The sequence below is a fragment of the Pelophylax lessonae genome (assembly GCF_965119305.1).
Source record: "Pelophylax lessonae genome assembly, chromosome: 8".
NCBI lineage: Eukaryota > Metazoa > Chordata > Amphibia > Anura > Ranidae > Pelophylax > Pelophylax lessonae.
The window spans coordinates 57866830-57886606 of NC_138775.1; the positions used below are offsets into that span (position 1 = coordinate 57866830).

Below are 19777 nucleotides of genomic sequence, written 5' to 3' on the forward strand. Positions count from 1 at the left end.
ATACACTGGTAGTGAAGGGGTTAACTTTATTTGAGAGGGAGGGGCTGTGTGTGTCCCTAGGGGCGTGATTCTAACTGTGATTGGCTGTGGCTTCAACTGTATGCAGAGTGATCAATGGATCTACATAGTAGATCCATGTGATCATCTCTCATACAGAGAGGAGAATGACAGGCAGCTTGTTTACACAAGCTGCCTGACTTTCTCCCTCTCCCCCGCCGATCGCAGAGTGGCCGGCGGCGATCGGGTCCGCCGGTCACACGCGCGGGGGGGTCCGTGACCACGCGGGAGCGGGAGCGCGCCTCCGGCGGCGCGCGCTCGCTCCCTAAACCCTCACAGGCGAGCGACGTAGACCTACGTCACTTTGCCTGTGAGGGGCTGACCGCCGCCGTAGATAGTCGTGCGGCGGTCGGCAAGTGGTTAAGGTAAAATTACCTTTAGATGCAGCTCCCCCCAAATCCTTACCTGAGCTCAATCTCTGTCCAGTGCGGTGCTGCTTGCTCTCTCCCTCCTCACTGGATTCAGTGAGAGCAGTGGGAGCCATTGGCTCCTGCTGCTGTCAAACAAATCCATTGACATGGGAGCAGCGGGCGGGGCTAAGCCATGCTATGTGTTCCTGTAGATCAAGGGTCAACAAACTATGGCCCTCCGGTTGTTCAGGAACTACAATTCCCATCATGCCTAGTCATGTCTGTGAATCTCAGAGATTTACAATGCCTCATTGGATGTGTAGTTCCGCAACAGCTGCAGGGCCATAGTTTGAGGATCCCTGCCTTAGAAGCACATGATGCAGCTTGGGAGCAAGCTTGCACGGGTACCCCCAGCAAACTGCTTGCTAAGGGGGGGGGGGGTACCTGAAGGCAGGAGAAGCGCCAGGAGCCCTGGTGGGGGACCCCAAAAAAGGAGGATTGGGGCAGTTTTGTGCAAAACTATTGCACAGAGCAGGTAAGTGTATAAAAAAAAAAAAAACCTTTAATATCACTTTAAACATGAATTAATGATTTTCAGTTTGTGACGCTCGAATATACTTTAGTTCCGCTTCAAAAACAAAGACTAACAAGCATAACCGATCACATATCACTGTGTACATAAATGTCCAAAATGCTTCAAATCATGGATCTGCCATGGCAAGTCTTGATTACTGCATCAATGAAATGCGGCTCTTCAAAATAATCCGACACCGCTCAGAGCTCCGGCTTAATGCGCATAATGCGTTCGTTGTGCCATGCCATACCTTTAATGCGTAAATTGCCACGAGAAGACGTGGCAGTGATGAAAAGGCCAACCTCGCCCGTGGCGTCTCTTGACCCCGGCTTGTTTAACTCAGGTAATGATTAGCGCTAAATGGCATTATTCTGTTCAATGTAAAATAAAAGGGGGATTAGAACACATTCTCTCAAAGTGTTACAGGCTGCCCACACACCATCTGAATACTGTATTCTGTAACAAGTACGCCGAGAGAATTAAAACTTGTATCCAAATGCTCGCAGATGACGAAGGGGAGGGAAAGCAGGGGAGGGGGACTTGATTTAGAGAGATTAAATACTCTGAGAACAATATCAGGTAGAAATCCCCCTGTGCAAACCAATAGCTGGGAATTGGAAGAAAGAGAACAAGAACGAGGCAAACCCCCCTGGACTGGCAGGAGAGGTTGTCACACACACGGTGTATTGTGGGGAAATCGATGGAAAATTACAGCGTGTGATATTGATTATAGACTGCAGCACTTAATAGAAAGAAAACTACAAGAAACTAGAGGGACCAGATTATTGCTGTCGCCTGTATTTACAAAAAGATGTGTTTAAAGGGGAACTGTACGCAAAATCTCCAATAACACATATGATGCAATCTGTCAATAGCAATAACACATACCGTATATACTTGAGTATAAGCCGAGTTTTTCAGCATGTTTTTTTATGCTGAAAAAGCCCCCCTCGGCTTATACTGGAATCATCATACAGGGCCATTTCCCCTGTTTCTATATACTCGAATCACGGTCTCACTTACCTTTTAAAAATGGCGCAGCCCAGCGCCAACACGTCACGGCGCATGCGCCGTCATCCCGGGAATAACCAAATGTGTACGGGCTTTCCAGAGCATCGGTGGCGCATGCGCGGTGATGTGTTGGCGCCGGGTGGCACCATTTTTTAAATGTAAGGCGCCTCACCAACAGGTAAGTGAGACTCCTCCGCAGCCCCTACATTTTCTCATGCAGTGCTGTGGGCATGGTACAAGAGATTCTCCTGTACCATGCCCGCAGTACTGCATCTCCTGTGCAATGCCTGTACCATCATCTGTGCCATGCCTGTACCATCACCTGTGCCATGCCTGTGCCATCACCTGTGCCATAGCCTGTACCATCTCCTGTGCAATGCCCACAGCCCTGCATCTCCTGTACCATGTCCGCAGCCCCTGCACCATGCCCGCAGCCCCTGTTTTGGGTCTCCTGGTGGTCCAGTTGGGTCCAGTAGCTGCTTATAGTTGAGTCAATAAGTTTTCCCACTTTTTTGTGGTAAAATTAGGTGCCTCGGCTTATATTCGGGTCAGCTTCTACTCGAGTATATAAGGTAAATGAATTACTTCAATGCTGGGCACTTTCACCCCCTTCCTGCAGAGGCCAATTTTCAGCTTTCATTGCTGTCGCACTTTAAACGACAATTGCGTGGTCATGCAACACTGTATCCAAATTAATTTTTGATCATTTTCCTCACACAAATATAGCTTTCTTTTGGTGGTATTTATTCACTGCAGGGTTTTTATATTTTTTCTAAAAAAACACAAAAAAAGACCAAAAAGTTTGAAAAAAACAAAACAAAAAACATTTTAGTTTGTCAGAAAATGTTGTAAATAACTGGATTTTTGTCTTACCGTAAAATCCTTTTCTCTGATGTTCATTGACGGACAAAGCTCCATATCTTCTGGACCCTTGGGTTTGTGCTGCCCCCTACAGGAGTATAAACCCAATGGTCCAGAAGATATGGAGCTGTGTCCATCAATGGATGAAAGAAAAGTAATTTTTCTCCTTCACTGATGTGCGCTGAGGAGACTGCACTGATGGGCATAGATGAGGTGGCACTGAAGGGCTGACACTGTTGAGGAGGCACTAATATGCAGCACTCATGGGCACTGATGAGGCACTGATAGGCAGCACTGATTGGCATGACTGATGGACAAAGACTGGTGTCACTGATGTATGGTTACATTTAATGAAGGTTCAATATTTAGCAACTCACATGGTTGATTATTAAAACAGGCACATCTAAGTATGCAGGCATCTGGGGTAAAGCTGTCCACATAGACCATCCTCTGCACAGCCATCTTTATCATCCCTTCCCCGCTGCACTCCACGAGTGATTCAAATCCTCACTTTCAGATCACTCTACTGCAGGCTATTCTTCCTGGTCACGATTGCAGACTGACCGTGGTGAGAGCCGGTGGTTCAGAAGATGGTCTATGTGGACAGCTTTACCCCGGATGCCTGAATACTTAGGTGTGCCTTTTTTAATCATCAACCATGTGAGTTGCTAAATGTTGAACCTTCATTAAATGTAACCATATTGCTACACTCTCATCTCTCTTATATTCTGTAGCTCTGCTAGATTTTGCTTCTAATCCCCTTGGGAAGGCTGCATATTGTGGATGGACATTTTATGGTTACACAACCTATCATATTGCTATAATCTTTGTATATAGACTATAAACTGAAGGACTTGTGGAACGAATTATCTGAGTTTCCATTATTTCTTATGGGGAAATTCGCTTTGATATAAGAGTGCTTTGGATTACAAGCATGTTTCCAGAATGAATTATGCTCGCAATCCAAGGTTTTACTGTATTAGGGGAGAGCAGCATGGTAGGTATCAGCAAGAGGAAGGCTGTGCTATTACAGAGAAATCATCAGAGTCATTGCTCCGTTTGGCTTGTGGGTATAGAAAAGCATTTGATCCGCCCTTTCCTGCATGTGACAGTGGTTGGGCCTGAGTGACCAATCTCTAGGCTCAAACATGTGCACATGGGACAGGGGATTTGGGCAGCAACATCATCCACTGGAGCATACTAATGGTGGACTAATGCAGCAAGATGGATCTGTAAGTAAAGTTTGCTGGAAAGAGGGCTATCAGGATAAATTGCTGTCGCATTGCCCAAGGAGAGCAAAAAGACAGTGGGGTAGATTTACTAAAACTGGAGCACTCAGAATCTGATGCACCTGTACATGGTAGCCAATCAGCTTCTAAATCCAGCGCACCAGATTTTGCACTATCCAGTTGTAATAAATAAACCCCCATGTCTCTTCAAGATAACCAATCCCATTACTCTTAATGGGCAATGTGACAGGTTCCCTTTAATGTATAGCATAATGGAGTAGTGTAAAACCAAAGAAGCACTACACTCCTGTCCAGCCAACCGGGTGTAGACTTAAAAACAGCCTCAGCCCATGAATCTCTGCCAAAGCTACACCTCCCGACAGCTTTTGCTCTGCCCACTAGAGCTTAATCATTGCGTAGTAAGCCTAGAGTCAAATATAAGGGCTATATATACACATCAGCCATTGAAGAAAACAAAGAGAATGTGTACAGGGGGGGATTTACTAAAACTGAAAAGTTCAAAATCTGGTTCAGCTGTGCATGGTAGCCAATCAGCTTCTAACTTCAGCTTGTTCAATTAAGGTTTGACAAAAAAACCTGGAAGCCGATTGGCTACCATGCACAGCTGCACCAGTTTTAGCTCTCTCCAGTTTTAGTAAATCAACCCCAGTGTGTCATGACCAAGGTAGTGTGAATAATAAAACACAGATTTGTTTATCCGGCGAAACATGTTAGGGGGCATGAATTTGGCAGAGACCCATGGTTTTTTCAAGTCTACACTAGCCTGGCTGGACGGGAGTGCAGCGCTTCTTTGATTTTATACAAGCATCACTTCGGATGAACGCTTTTGGCAGCCTGCACCATTCTCCCTGGTGACTGCAGGAGTTTGGCTTCTCCCAGCTTGAGCGACCTTCAGAATTTAGCACCAAGGTCATAATGGCTTAGTGGTTAGCCTTGCCCCACGTGGGTCCAGATCCCAACCAGCAAAATACCGGCACTGAATCTGCATGTTCTCCCTGTGCCTTCGTGGGCTTCCTTCAAGTAATTCAGTTTACTCCCACACTCCAAAGACATCCTTGTGAGTTAATTGGCTCCTAGTAACCTAGTATCCTATTCTACCAAGCATGACCAAGATGGCTGCCTCACATACTATCCACCCCAACAACAATTTGATAAGCTCTTGAGTCCTCAGGGAGAAAAGCTATGGAAATATAAATTGCTTAATTAGAAAGTGATTGGTTTATCCAGCGAAACATGTCAGGAGGCATGGCTTTGGCAGAGGCTCATGGGCCTAGGCCGTTTCCAAGGTCATAATGGCTTAGGGGTTAGCCTTGCAGCACATGGATTCAGATTCTGACCAGCAAAATACTGGCACGGAATCTGCATGTTCTCCCTGTGCCTTTGTCAGTTTCCTCCCACACTCCAAAGACATGCTCGTGCGTTAATTGGTTCCTAGTAACCTAGTATTCTGTTCTACCAAGCATGACCAAAATGGCTGCCTCACCTACTATCCACCCCAACAATAATTTGATAAGCTCTTGAGTCCTCAGGGAGAAAAGCACTATGGCAATATAAATTGCTTAATTAGAAAGCGAACCACTGCTTTACCATGCATTTTTAAGCCCCCCCCCCATCAATCACTCATTTGTAGGAGCCCTAAAGCTATGCAGAGATTTCACACTTACGATTCAACAGAAGGGATCGATTTAACGTAAACGCGCTCACATCTTCTAGTAGGATAACTCTGCCATTGTACCTTGGGCATCAAAACCCTAGTTCTGACCTACTCTACGGTGACACACTAAGTAAGAGGATTGGTAATATAAAGAAGCTCAGGCTGAAAATTCTACACATGCATCTACCCCTTACAGGCATGGAAAATAAATTGAGGTTCGTCTCCCCAGAGTAAGGGCATCAGTAGTGCTTGGCGGATTGATATACAGTACCCACAGCACATTTATAAACACTTGTCTCCTCCTATGGCAATGCACTAAATTATTCAGGAAAGCATCAAGATGATTATCCTATGGCCCTTTTAAACCGTGCCAGCCATGACTCCACTTAGCGAGGCCGAACACCCAAACAACGGGTGTGCGTGTGATTACACGCTGCGGTCAAGTCTATACAAACCGCCATACAGCTGCTGACTGTGAGCAGGAAAATTCAATAAGCGCATTTAACCTTCTGTGTAACGAGTTCAACTCTTAAATGTGTTAATTACAGGCTGTTTACGGGAGTATATTGAGGTCTCCAATTATTCAGGCTCATAGATGTTTGCTCAGAAACAATTTTGCCTTTGTTATAACGAAGGAAAAAAATCAGAGGAAAGGTGCAATGCTTCTGATAGTGATTAATAAGGGGAAGGGGTGGAAAAGGGAAAAAAAAACAGTCACAGATCAGCTGGAAATAAATTAAGATTTGAAGTGTGCAGCATGCCTTAAGGAGGATAGAGACGGCCAGGCAAAGCCCTTGCTTCTCGCTGGATTTGACTCGTGCTAGCTGCAGATAATGCTCGGAATTTAGATACATAGGCAGGAGCTCTGAACAAGACTCCAGGGCTGGGCATGCTCTGACACAGCTCTGCAAGCAAATGGATTCGGGAAATGTAATTCTATTAGCTGAAGATAGCGGGGACTCGGACATTCCTGGGATTAGACTGAGAGACATTACCTATGGGAGGGCCGGAAACAAAAATCTGTTATTTTGACAAGTAAACTGCTTGAGAAATTCGTGTTGTAGAGAGTCGGTTCGCATTTGGATTTCTTGATTTAAAATGAACCGGTGATTTGCCCATGCAGTGAAAAGTTAACAGGCTTGCTTAAAGTGTATATGTCTGGGCAGGATAACAATCACACAGAATATCTCTGCCACAATGCACATTTCCACGTGTTTCGTCAAACAGAGAAACACCTGTTGATTCTGACAAAATAAAAACTGTGAGCTCCTCACTTTCTGTAGTGAGCTGACAATGCTGGCTCTGCTGCACTGAAATCCCAAGCATTGGTGTCAGCCCTGCCCAGTTCTACCCCGGGACTACAGAACAAAACCCCTTTATTTAATCTTGTCTGTATCTGTTTTTGTTTTTTTTCTCAGTTTTATTTTTTTTATTTTAACAATGAAGAATAAGTTTAGTTTTCATCAACGTTGACTGTCTGTAGACCTTTGTATGTAGTAACTGGCACATATGTGACCAATGTGTTAAGTTTGTTGGGGGAGTCTTCGTCCTCATTGCGCTTCCTGGACAAGCGCACGCGAATAAGGCATGGAACATTTCTGATCCCTTTGGCCCAGACAGCTTTGTTCAGCCTGGTGTCAATACGTACATCAGGAGTACGCATCTCTTTCACTGCGAATTTCCTTCAGAGCACGGGGAGCGCGTTTCTTGAAGCCAATTCCATGGATCCGCTTGTGAATATTGATGGTGTATTCCCTAGTAACTACTTCATTGATGGCAGAGCGTCCCTCTTTCTTCTCATCTCCCTTCTTTGCTGGCGCCATCTTTGTCTAGGGACAATGACGGAAAGCGGCTGTATCTATCTGTATCGTTGTGTTGTGACTTAATTCATATTTTGGATTTTATGGAATAATGGCGAGTTCATACCAGATGCTTTTCTGCATGCATGTTTTCGACATGTTGATGCAGTCCAGTGCATTTTTTCCTCTTTTTTCTTAACCTCAAAAACGGACTTGTGTGTTCCAGTGGGTCTTTGATGCGTTTTACAATGTTCCAGTACAGTCAAGTTCAGGAAAAAGGCAGCATGTTCTACTTTTTTTTCTGGAACTGGAACGCACTGGAACTGCAAGCACTGATTTGAACTATGTCATTAGAAACCATAAAACCTACTTTACATGCGTTTTTGATGCAGACAAAAAAAACGCACTGCACTGCATATGGTGTGCACTAGCCCTGAAGGAACATGCATCTTTTAACCTCTGATTCTGTAGTGCGGTCACCACCCTTACTTATTTGGATTACGGACTGGATCAGCACCCAGTCATTAGAGGGAGGATCATCATCACCTGTAGAGGTGCTGCCCTTTCTCCTCACTGCATACCCTTTTTATTACCATATCATAACGAGGAGGTGTTCTGTAGTTCAGGCAGCTGCAATGAGGGGCAGGGCAACAAATCCACAGTAACTAGAAGGAGCAGGGGAGGCAAGGCATTTGAAGTTTATGTAAACTTTACCAATGCGATAAACTTCTTTTATTTGCTTCATTTGTTATACCTGCTCAGTAATGGTATTAAACCCAGAGCCGAAACAGAAAGCCCGTGTGGACAGCAGCATTGTCAGTGGGGGGGGAAGGGGACTGTTGGATGCATTAGCAGACTTGAATGCGCTAACAAATTGAAGCCAAACTCCTGTTAACACTTTATAAGCAGTTACAGCAAGCACTTTTTTTTTTCCCTTTTGGCATAAAGGTTTTACATCAGTGGTTCTAAACTCAGGTCCTCAGGACCCACTAACAGGCCCGATTTTAAGTATCACCTTGGGAAGAAGCAGACTAGAATACTGCAATCACTGAGCAGCAAAACATATCACCTGTGATGCATTTCAATTATCTTGCAAGCCTGGCCTGTTAGTGGGTCCTAAAGCCCGGAGTCAAGAAACACTGTTTTACATAAATAAATGAAAACATTAATCATTGTAAGCACCCTGTCAGTGGTAAAGGGTTTGTTTCATCCTTGTAACTGAAAAATCTGCAACAAAGCTTGTTCTTCTGAAAAACAACAGACTTACTGGCAGATCACCAGGTGAAAATGGAAGAAAGAAAGCCTAAAAAAGAAAACGAATGCCAAGATTTGGTAAGCTGCAATAGAATAAATGTTCGCTTTTGGGTTTAATACTGTTTCCAGTGCAAAAAAATAGTTGGTGATTCTGACAGGACATCAGTGACGCCCTATACACCCAGCAGTTTTATCTCATGCAGGGTTATCATCCTTGTCTGGTTCACATCTATGAACTACAACCCCAGTCCTGCCTTCAAATTTTATGCAGTTGAGACGGGGAGGTTTAATCCTGTCCTAGGGTGGCAATTCTTCTCCTTCAAAGGGCCAGGAGTAGGGAGCATGGTTGCCAGCCATCGGTAAATTCACAGACCGTTTGTAAAATCCGTGATTTTTACATCTGCCCATTATAGACATGCAAACTGCATGTCCGCAACAGACATTTACTGACATGTAAAATTCTCTTACGTCCTCTGACAGTCGCCGCCAACTCATTCAGTCTTCACCAATGGGTATTGACCTCTTATCCATAGGAGCAATCTAGGCATAAGACTTGTTAAAAACAAAGCAATTTACATAGACACACCTATAGGGGCTGTCCCACTGGTCCAATACCCCCCTGCTATCAGCATTCCCAACTCAGTTTGTCTTCTGCCTAGTTAGGAGTAAGATAGGCTATCCCTGTGCTGGGGCTACGGTCTCAGCCTTTCTTCTGTGTTTTATTACTTTTATTTTGTGAAAAGTGTTTTCTTGCACTACTAGCTTTTTATTTGTTCCTGCGCTTAGTTAGTCGGATCTTCAGAAGAAAACAGCATTTGCAGAGCTGGGAGTCGGACTGGTCGTCCTGGTGTCACTTTACAAACTGTCCATGAATTTACTGATGGTTGGCAACCCTGGTAGGGGGACTCAGTCACATGACCCATCAAAGACGTGATCAGCCTCTCTTCTGAACATGGAATGATCTCTGCAGTTATATAGAGAAAAGCCTGTAGCACATACCGCAATTCACACCGCGGCCTGCAAATTTTAATAACATGTAAAAAACAGGCACAGTGTGGAGGGAACACTGTATCGTCCAGCATAGAGCAGATAACGAAATCTGCTCTTCTTTGAAATAGGCCCCAAAGCTGTTGCATATCTTCTCTTTTCTGCTTACTTTTTAAGCCAAATAAATATTAGTCAGAGAAGTTTTAACCAGGTTTGGAAATCTGTAACCTAAAATAAGTCTCTGCAATAGAAATAATGAAATTCCCAGCAATGGAGGCGAACCCGAAATCAGATGAGCAACCTTCAGCTTTGCAGAGATAAAAACTCAATTTATAACAGGATGCAACTGCAGCTCTTAGAAGACGCTGTAAATTCTCCTTTCCTGCATAGATTGCCCGCTAATTAGATTAAAGTTTTATTTCTCTTCTAACTTCGCAAGATGATTTATCGTTACAAGATTCATAATCAATTATAGCACACACTGGGACCAATTACTGCCATCATTTTGACTTTTAGGTGCTAGTTTAGCTCAGAGCGGAAGGTAGATGTGCTGAGAGATCTGTTGTGAGCTCTGATGCCACCGCTCATAACGGGACCATTTTTTAACTTTGTGAGAAAGTGCAAAAAGGAAAATAATACTATTTACATAAACAAGGGGAAACGCAAATGACACCTTACCCCTTGATAGAACAGATTTAAAGTAAACCAGTGCACCTGCCTAAAACTTCAAAAGGGAGGAAGCACTTGCTGACAGCTGGTGCCTTAAACTTCTCTGTGCCTATAGCAATTCTAATGTCAATCAAGGGGAAGGGGAGCCAGGGCTTTGCCTTCTGCTATTCTCCTTTAAAGCGGTAGTAAACTGGAATTCTGGAATTCTTTAAAATGTTTTACCTGTAGGTACCATGAATATCTCCTAAGCTTAGGCCATTTGGAAACTATTCACGTCAGCTCTAGCCAATGACTGCACTGCAAGTGCGCAGTGCACTCTGAATGCAGAGAGCGCTGTTCTGTGATCGCGGCCTGGTCATTGAAACCGCCAGGGAGCATCAACCTGGTAAGAAGACTGAGTGAAGGCTGAAGCATCCCTGAAGACGCGATATCGCAAAATGCATTGAGGTCTATCACATCAACATCAATTTCGTCACGTCCGCTCCAATGCAACGCACGTGGATGTCAAACGGCGTTTCTAATGATCTAGGCTCATTGAGTGGGTGCCGCTTGGAGGCACATTTAAATGTGAGTTTTTAGGTTTTAACTTTTATCATTTTGAATAAAACAATATTGCAGGATTATTTGGTTTCAAATTTTGTATTTTGGAAAACCTGTGGCAAGTAAACATCCTGCTGTGGATGCGAGATCTATACCTCCTGATACCCAGCCCAGAGTCTGGCTTGATGGTCTTTTGCTGATCCATATTGGAAAATACTCAAACTTTGGGGAACAAGGAAATTAATTCAAGTTGTTTGGGTCCTGGGGGCCCAAGATCATCTGGCGAGTGGCTCATTCACATTCAGGTGGTCGATCACTATATATGAGCACCCTATGTTTGCACCAAGAAGATTTTTAAACACTTACATCACGTGGTGATTGGAAGACATACAGGATAACATGGACAATATACTAATTTGACATTGTTTAATATTGTGCACATTTGGAATATTATTGTTTGTAATAGAGCCTCATAAGCAACACATTCTAATGGAAAGTGGAACACTTGTTTTAAGCATCAATTTGGAGCAAGAAGCACAGGTTGAGCACAGCAGGTGTTAATGGGAGATTGCATTCACCATTGTTTTATCATCATTTTATTTGTTTTTATATTTTTGTTATTTTACTTATTGCATGGACTAATGTTTTGAACAGATCTGAATATATACCGGTATATTATTATTTTTTTATACACTGCTAGTGGATTTAATCCACGTTGTTTTTCGAGTATTGAGCACTGTGGTTTATTAGTATATATCAAAGTTTTATATATAATTTTTTTTTATTATATTTAGAGCTATACTATTTAAAATTGTATTCGTACGGTACATTTATGAGAGTGTGGGCAGTATCAGCAGCTTAGTAGAATTTAACCTTTTGGGATAACATTGTTCCATTAGTAGCTCGCAAGACTTTAATTTTATTGAAGATATATGATGGGTTTTTCTATATACACACACATTGATTGTGACTTGATAAACATAGCACTTTCTTTAATTTATATGCACTATAGCACTTTTTCAGCTTTATTTAATATTGTTTTGTGCTGATCAATGAATTCTTGGGACAATGAATTCTTGGGACTAAACACTAAGTGTCATACTCTTGATAATTTCTGTTTAAATAGAGGCTGTAGCCCCACTGATAGGTATTTCTCCTAGTTGTTTGTTCTCCTTTATATAGGACAATACTAATTGCATTGTGTATATTGGGTCTCGTTCTGCATCACACAGCACACCATCGGTGTCTTTTGGGATCCAATTGGTGCATGTAAGTTATCCAAGATGGACACAGTTTGTTTGCGATATATGATGTTACATGTAATTTCCTTAGAATTGATTGTTGTGCTGATCTCCTTTGGATAGGCTCATTTTATTTGCAGTCAAGATATCGAGGTCCTGAGGAAGCAATGTATGTGAAATGCGTCGACCTCCAATTACTAACAAAGAAATATTGATGAAGACTAAATATGGCCTGTATTATTCAAAGAAGCACATATTTCATGGTTTTATGGACAGAAGCTATTTCTGACTAATTTTTTAGAATGGGATTTTCACTTACCGTAAAATCTATTTCTCTGATGTTCATTGACAGACACAGCTCCAGATATTCTTAACCATTGGTTTATACTGCCCCCTACAGGAGTAAGCAGAAAAAAAAAAGTCTGGCTACGGGTATGGGCAGTCCCAGGGGGTATACTCCCTCTCTCTACTATAGGTACTCAGTTTTGTTACAAGCAGTTTCAGAAGAATACAACTCCACAGAGGGGTGGGTGCTGTGTCCATCAATGAACATCAGAGAAATGGATTTTACAATAAGTCAAATATCTCATTTTCTCTTTCAATCCTTGACTAACATTGCTTTGGGATGTCGCAATGGTCAAGAATATCTGGAGCTATGTCAAAAATGAGGGATGGGAACAGCAAAACACTTCCCAATGCTAAACAGTAAACAAACCAGGCAACAGGAGCTCAACCAAAACAACTGGAGCCCACCTGAAAAAAACAATACACCCTCAAAGAGGATCAGGTTTTCTCAACTGCAGCCTACAACCTTGCAGCCAAAAAATGCATCCCCAGATGCCAACACATCCACTCTATAAAACTTTGTGTTGTAACTCGATCTTGTAGCCGGACCAAATGACTTTTTGAACCCACTTGTCTTGTAACAGGGAAGTCCATGGGTCCGGAGACCAGCAAAGAGATCCCCTCCAATCCGATATGGGTGAGGGCGCACCTTCATGCTGAAGAAGCCTTGTCCACGGTCTAGAGTAGCCAGCTCTCGGTTTGCCAGACCAGGTTTGTTTGGATCCTCCAGAGGAGGCCCTGAAAGGCTTCGAACCCTTGTCAGTCGACCCTGAGGAACAAAAAAATTTCTTATGAGCCGAGAAGGAAGGACCACGCCCTAGGACGAGGTTCCTTGCCCTTAGTAGCCTGCAGAAGAAAGGTACTCTTCCACCCGTGAGACCTTTTATGATGTCATACAGGCGATCTCCTTGAAAGGGAAGATCAGTCAAGGCTTTTTTATAAGTCTGGTCCGCAGACCAGCATTTCAGCAAAAGAACATGCCGAAGGACCACTGCCGAAACAGAAAGCCACGCAACTAGGGGAGCTGCATCCAAAAAGGCATCACAGAAACAGCAGCCCCATCAGCTCAGCAAAGGCAGAGGGGAGCTGTTGACCCCCCATGTCACGGCATAAAAGCTTAGCCCACTCGGTCAGAGTTTGCGACACCAGGACAATGGTGAACGCCGGCCTCAGCTGCCGAACAAGCCAGAGTGTACATCTTGCGGGTCACAGCCTCCGCCTTCCTGTCAGCCTGATGGTCTGATGAAAGATTGAACTCTTTGGCCTGAATGGCATGCGTCATGTCTGGAGGAAACCAGGCACCGCTCATCATCTGATCTGGCTAATACCATCCCTACAGTGAAGCATGGTGGGGGCAGCATCATGCTGTGGGGATGTTTTTCAGCGGCAGGAACTGGGAGACTAGTCAGAATCGAGGGAAATATGAATGCAGCAATGTACAGAGACTTCCCCAATGAAAACCTGCTCCAGAGTGGTGTGAACCTCAGACTGGGTTGAAGGTTCATCTCCCAACAGGACAATGACCTTAAGAACACAGCCTTGAAAACAAAGGAGCGGCTACGGGACAACTCTGTGAATGTCCCTGAGTGGCCCAGCCAGAGCCCAGACTTGAACCCAATTGAACATCTCTCAAGAGATCTGAAAATGGCTGTGCACCAATGCTTCCCATCCAAACTAATGGAGCTTTTAAGGTCCTGCAAAGGAAAATGGGAAAAAGTGCCCAAGAATAGGTGTGCCAAGCTGGTAGCATCATACGCAAAAATACTTGAGGCTGTAATTGGTGCCAAAGGTGCTTCAACAAAGTATTGAGCAAAGTCTGTGAATACTTATGAATATGTGATTTTTTTTATTTTTAATACATTTGCAAAGATTTCAAACAAACTTCTTTCATGTTGTCATTATGAGGCATGATTTGTAGAATTTTGAGGAAAATAATGAATTTATTTTGAAATAAGGCTGTATTTATTTTTTGGGTTAATAAATGTGGTGCATACAAATACACTTTGCAAATTTAAAAAGGGATAGAGCACCTTTACTGATACCAATACAAAGATGGAAGCACCAGAAGCAGCGACAGCTCTGCATGGAAGGGCTTTATTTAGGTACTCACTAGCACATATTGGCATAGATTCAGAAGCCCATTAAAAAAAAAAAAAATAGTATTTACTACTGCTTCAATCCATCCCTGGGAAGAGCCACAACAGGGACAGACATGCAGCCATACTGACTGCCTTCTGTGATGTCCCTAACTTCTACTTATGCGATGGCTGCACTACCATCAGTTCTGGTTCAAACGTTAAAAGGCTGCCTCCTTTTTATAATGAAAATAAATACAAACATGACATTACCCTGGGATCTGCAGTGAGCAGCTTAAAGGCTTGGTAGACCTGAGACTCCTGTACTCCACCTCCAAGGTCCAGGAAATTTGCTGGCTTTCCTCCATAAAGGTCAATGATGTCACAGGTGGCCATGGCAAGACCTGCCCCATTAACTGAAAAGAGGAGAAGAATGCATTAGAATAAATCGTACAAGGTCCCTTATAGAAAGTTTCTGCAGAACTGCTATAGTGACAGCAACCAGATACATGTCAGCCTTTAAAAAAACAAGTGGAATATGAAAGCATAAATCTAATTGGGCTGCTAGGAGACAAGAAAGATGAATCCTAGTTTTCCAGTTATCTTGTAGTTTGAATAAGACTCTCTTAAAGTGATTGTAAAAGGTATGTTGTATTTTTTTTAAATAACAAACATGTTTTATACTTACATGCTCTGTCCAAGGGTTTGCAGCCCCAATCCGCCTCTTCTGGAGTACCCAGGCGTCGCTTCTGGCTCCTGCTCTTTTCAGGTGCCCCCACAGAGAACCGCTTTCCATGGGGGCACCCATGTGGGCGTGCTCCCGAGTCCTGCTGCTGCATCCATTGACACAGACAGCAGGACTCAGACCCACTCTCGTGTCACTGAATTTGACAGCAGCTCCCGCTGCTATCAATCTAACAAATGAGAACCCGAGACAGCGGCTGGAGCTGTTGGGCTCGTGCTCGTCACTGCAACGTTCGGGTTCAGGTAAGAATAACGGGGGGTCTGAGGGGCATCTGCATCCAAGAAGGTTTTTCAACTTAATGCATAAAATGCATTAAGGTGAAAAACCTTGAGACTTTTCAATTCCTTTAAGAAGGTCATAAACACATCAGCCTTTCATGCAACAAAATAATTTACACAAAGCGAAGGTTCAGTCTTTAAAAGTAAAAAAAAAAAAAAAAAATGTAAAGTCAGCAGCTACAAATCCTATAGCTGCTAAATTTTAATAAATGGACACTTACCCGTCCCAAGGATCTGTCGCCGTCCTCACCAGGGCTAGTTCTATACTAGCCTCTGGGTTCCCAGTGCAGGCATTCCAACTGTGGGTAGAGGGCTGTGCAGCTTTCAGCTTCACAACTGGGTATATCGCACTGGGCTCTGTGAATGGTCCTGCAATCTTCTGGGACTTGTGACGTGTCCCAGAAGATTCCGAGGAGGGAGGGGGGGGGGGGGAGGCACCTAGGCGATCTAAGCAGAAGTTGCAGCAGGTACCTGTCAAAACTAGGTATCCACTCCCTCACTCCTCCAAAATGACATGCCAAGTTAGGCAGGGGTGGGTGTCCTAAAGTGGAACCTCCCCTTTTGGGCAGAGCTCTGCTTACTGGTCACTGTTATAGCTGGCTGAAAGAAAAGAAAAACTAATGGATTCCTCCATTCAACTCCAGAAATCCCCCTTCCAGGACATTGTATTTAGAAAGCAGGACTTACCCTTGTCAGAATACACTGATCAGCAGCTGAAGACGACTGACAAATCTTCCAGCATGTCCCTTCAACAGAAGTCCACCAATCGACTTCTGTTGAGCAGGGACAGGCACACAGTGATAGAAATGAATCCGGTCCCTGCTAAACCAGATGAATTTCAAACAATGTATGGCCAGCTTTAGATGGGACATCTGAAACAATGCACTGTAACACAGCAAGGTTGATTTACTAAAGGCAAATAGACTGGGCACATTGCATATGCAGTTGCTCTGGAGCTTAGTAAATGGGATGACATTTTACTTTGCAAACAATACCCAATCACATCAAAGGAAAATAAAAACAGAAATTTTTCTTGCATACGATTGGATGATGGAAGTCAGAGTTTTCGCTCATTCTCTAAGCACTGGAGCAACTCCGCTTACAAAGTGCATAGTCTACTTGCCTTTAGTAAATCCACACCAATGAATAACTTTACATGCCTCTTTCCGGCCTCTTCATTAATCATTGCCCCTGCTAAATCAACCACATCATCATAATTGTCTAACCAATTTATTCACTTTCATCCTAATTCGATCCTACAGAATACATCTCAGAATATCCTGCGGAATGTTATTCAAAGCAACCAGATACTACAGTTTATGCTATAACACACACACCCACATAGCTGCTTTACTGTGGTTTTTACACAAACACATCACTGCTTTTTCTTTCAAACTTCTGCATCCATTCTGGATTGAATGCGGAGCTTCACCTAAAAGGGGAAGTTCCCCTCCTCTTCCTCCTCCCACCACCTCCTAGGGAAGAGGTTTTATGTAGCATTTAATCTGGAATCTATCTACCCTTAGCTCAGGCATGCAAGCAGGAGGGTGTGCTTGGCTAAAAAAGCACCCCCCCCCCCCCTTCCAAATGAAAAAAAAAAATGCCCATGAAGACTCCTGGAATGTAGGACATCATTTTGGCCTAGGCCAGAAACCAGGAAGCAACTGAAAAAAAACTTTAAATCAAAAATACGACGCATCTTCCTAACTATTTACCAATGTCGGTAGAATTAAGATTAGGAATAGTTAATATTAAAAGATCGAGTTTAGTTCTGCTTTAAAATAAAGGACACTGTGTTCCCTGTTTCCAGCACCCCCATCACTGAGCTCAGCTATTGCCTCTCTAATAGCCATGAAGCATGAGAAGGAGGTTGTACAGTATGAAATAAAACAGTAGCCCCTGAATCAATGAAAAGTCTGTTGAACCTGGTGGTCATAGATATCAAACTAGGTTATGGTAAATTCATATCATTTTTTGTTTTAGAAAGGACGCGTTAGATCCCGTCAGGGTAAGTTCACAACATAATTTCTGCGGTCTGGATGCGTTTCTACAATCGTGTTTTTGATGCATTCCAGTGCAACTTTTCCCTTATTTTTCTTCCTCGCAATGCAGGACATGTACTTGGTGCATTTTTTATGCGTTTTGCTGTGTTTGCTGTGTTTCATACAGAAAAAATGCAGCATATTCTACTTTTATTGACTACACTGGAATGCACTGGTGTGAACTAGGGCCATTGCAATCCATGGAAAACACTGTGCATGCTTTCTTGATGCAGATTAAAAATGCACAAGAATGCATCTGGTGGTAACCAGCCAAAAGATTTCCTAAAAGTTGCAATATCTCCTTAAGCAGTAGCCAGTAACCGACTGGATTCTCCTGTTACCTGCATTTGTGGCAAATAACATTTTCTGTTTCGATCGTAAATCAGTTTAATAAAAAAACAAATACTGTCCAAACGTCATGAATATTTCTGGAAAAAGGACCCCACGGGAGTTTGCTAGTTACATCAAAGCGCCACTTACGATTGACTGCTTGTGCCATAATGTCTCTAGAGAAACAAAGAACATGAAATCATTAAAAATAAAGTTCCCAAAAGCCTTTTGCAATCCTGATTAAAATTCATCACCTGTCAGCAGCATTCCTCAGTCCGCAGACATGACTCCTTCATTGCATGTGTCTGCACACAAGCTTTCTTGAAAAAATTCAAAAATTCGACTTCAAAAACAGCTTTTCTAAAGCAAAAATATGCTTTTCCCATCCAGAACAAAGCAACAGGTTCATTTTCATACCTTTCATTCCCAGCATCATTATTCTCACCTTTCCTTTGCTCACCCACCACATCATTCAGTGCAAGTCGTCGAAGGAAATAACCAGTATTCCCAGGTTTGGAGGAGCATATGCTCCATGTTTCAGCAAAAGGGTCATGCACAGGAAGTTCAACTCCAGTGACTCAAAGCTTACAGAGGACTTATCTTTGTTTTGTTCCTCTCCACTGCTACTTTCAGCTTCCAGGAACCAAGAAAAGTAAGCTGGAGAGGGCGAAATTAAAGCTGTACTCCGGTCAAAAAAATGTTTTCCCTTGCAGTGAGGCTGTGCCTGCACTGCAAAAGGTTAAAGTGTTACTAAATACGCAACAGTAAAATCAGTCTGTATATGCACTAAAGCATGCTTGTAATACTCACTGTGGAACCTAAGAGGTTTATCCTCTGCATTGTGTAAAAAGGCTGTTTGGTCCTGTCTTCTCTGATCCTCCCCTTCTTCTAGAGTCCCCAAACCATCTCCTGATAGAACAGAGTATTGGAGGCAAGCTGCACATGCTCAGTTTGGTGCGTATTGCTAGATATTTTTTTTGATCAGCACAGGGCAAAATCAGGACTGTCCAGACAGAGGGTCAGGGGTCCTGCAGCTTCATAGGACAACCAGGGGAAAATGGAAACTCCTCTTACAAGTTTTAATCAGACACTGCGAGAAGTCACAAGGCTGCTATATACTGCAGATGAGAAAATGGGATTTTTGACCGTAAAACCCATTTCTCTGATGATCATTGACAGACACAGCTCCTGATCTTCTTAACCATTTGGTTATACTGCCCCCTAAAAGAGTAGGACACTAGGCAGAAAAGAAGTCTGGCTATGCCTATGAGCAGTCCCAGGGGGTATACTCCCTCTCTCTATTATAGCATGTCAAAAGAATTACAAGTCCACCGAGGGGTGGGTGCTGTGTCCATCAATGAACATCAGAGAAACAGATTTTACGGTAAGTCAAAAATCCCATTTTCTCTTTCGTTCATTGACTGACTTCCCAAGGCTAAACAGTAGCCAACCAGTCAACAGGAGCTCAACCAAAACAACTGGAGCCCACCTGAAAAAAACAATACTCCCTCAAAGAGGACCAGGTCCTCTCAACAGCAGACTGCAAAACCTTGCGGCCAAAAGAAACACATCAACTTTATAGAACTTTGTGAAAGTGTGCACCGACAACCAAGTGGCCGCTTGCAAACCTGCATCACCGACACCCGATGACGGAAGGCCCAGCAGGCACTGAGCGCCTGAGTAGAGTGCGCCTGGACAGGGAAAGGAAGAACCTG

The 19777-nt window shown here is 43.4% G+C and overlaps 1 protein-coding gene and 1 pseudogene across 2 annotated transcripts in view; both read right to left on the reverse strand.

The window, feature by feature from the left end:
• SUCLG2 (succinate-CoA ligase GDP-forming subunit beta) overlaps positions 1-19777 on the reverse strand; it is a 444050-nt gene that overhangs the window by 201100 nt on the left and 223173 nt on the right. The window contains exon 9 of the mRNA XM_082265844.1: positions 14941-15083. Coding sequence (XP_082121970.1) covers positions 14941-15083 — 143 coding nt within the window. The remainder of the gene's footprint in view (positions 1-14940; positions 15084-19777) is intronic.
• LOC309561806 (large ribosomal subunit protein eL31-like) lies at positions 7176-7600 on the reverse strand (annotated as a pseudogene). The gene has a single exon. The product of its transcript is annotated as a large ribosomal subunit protein eL31-like (transcript).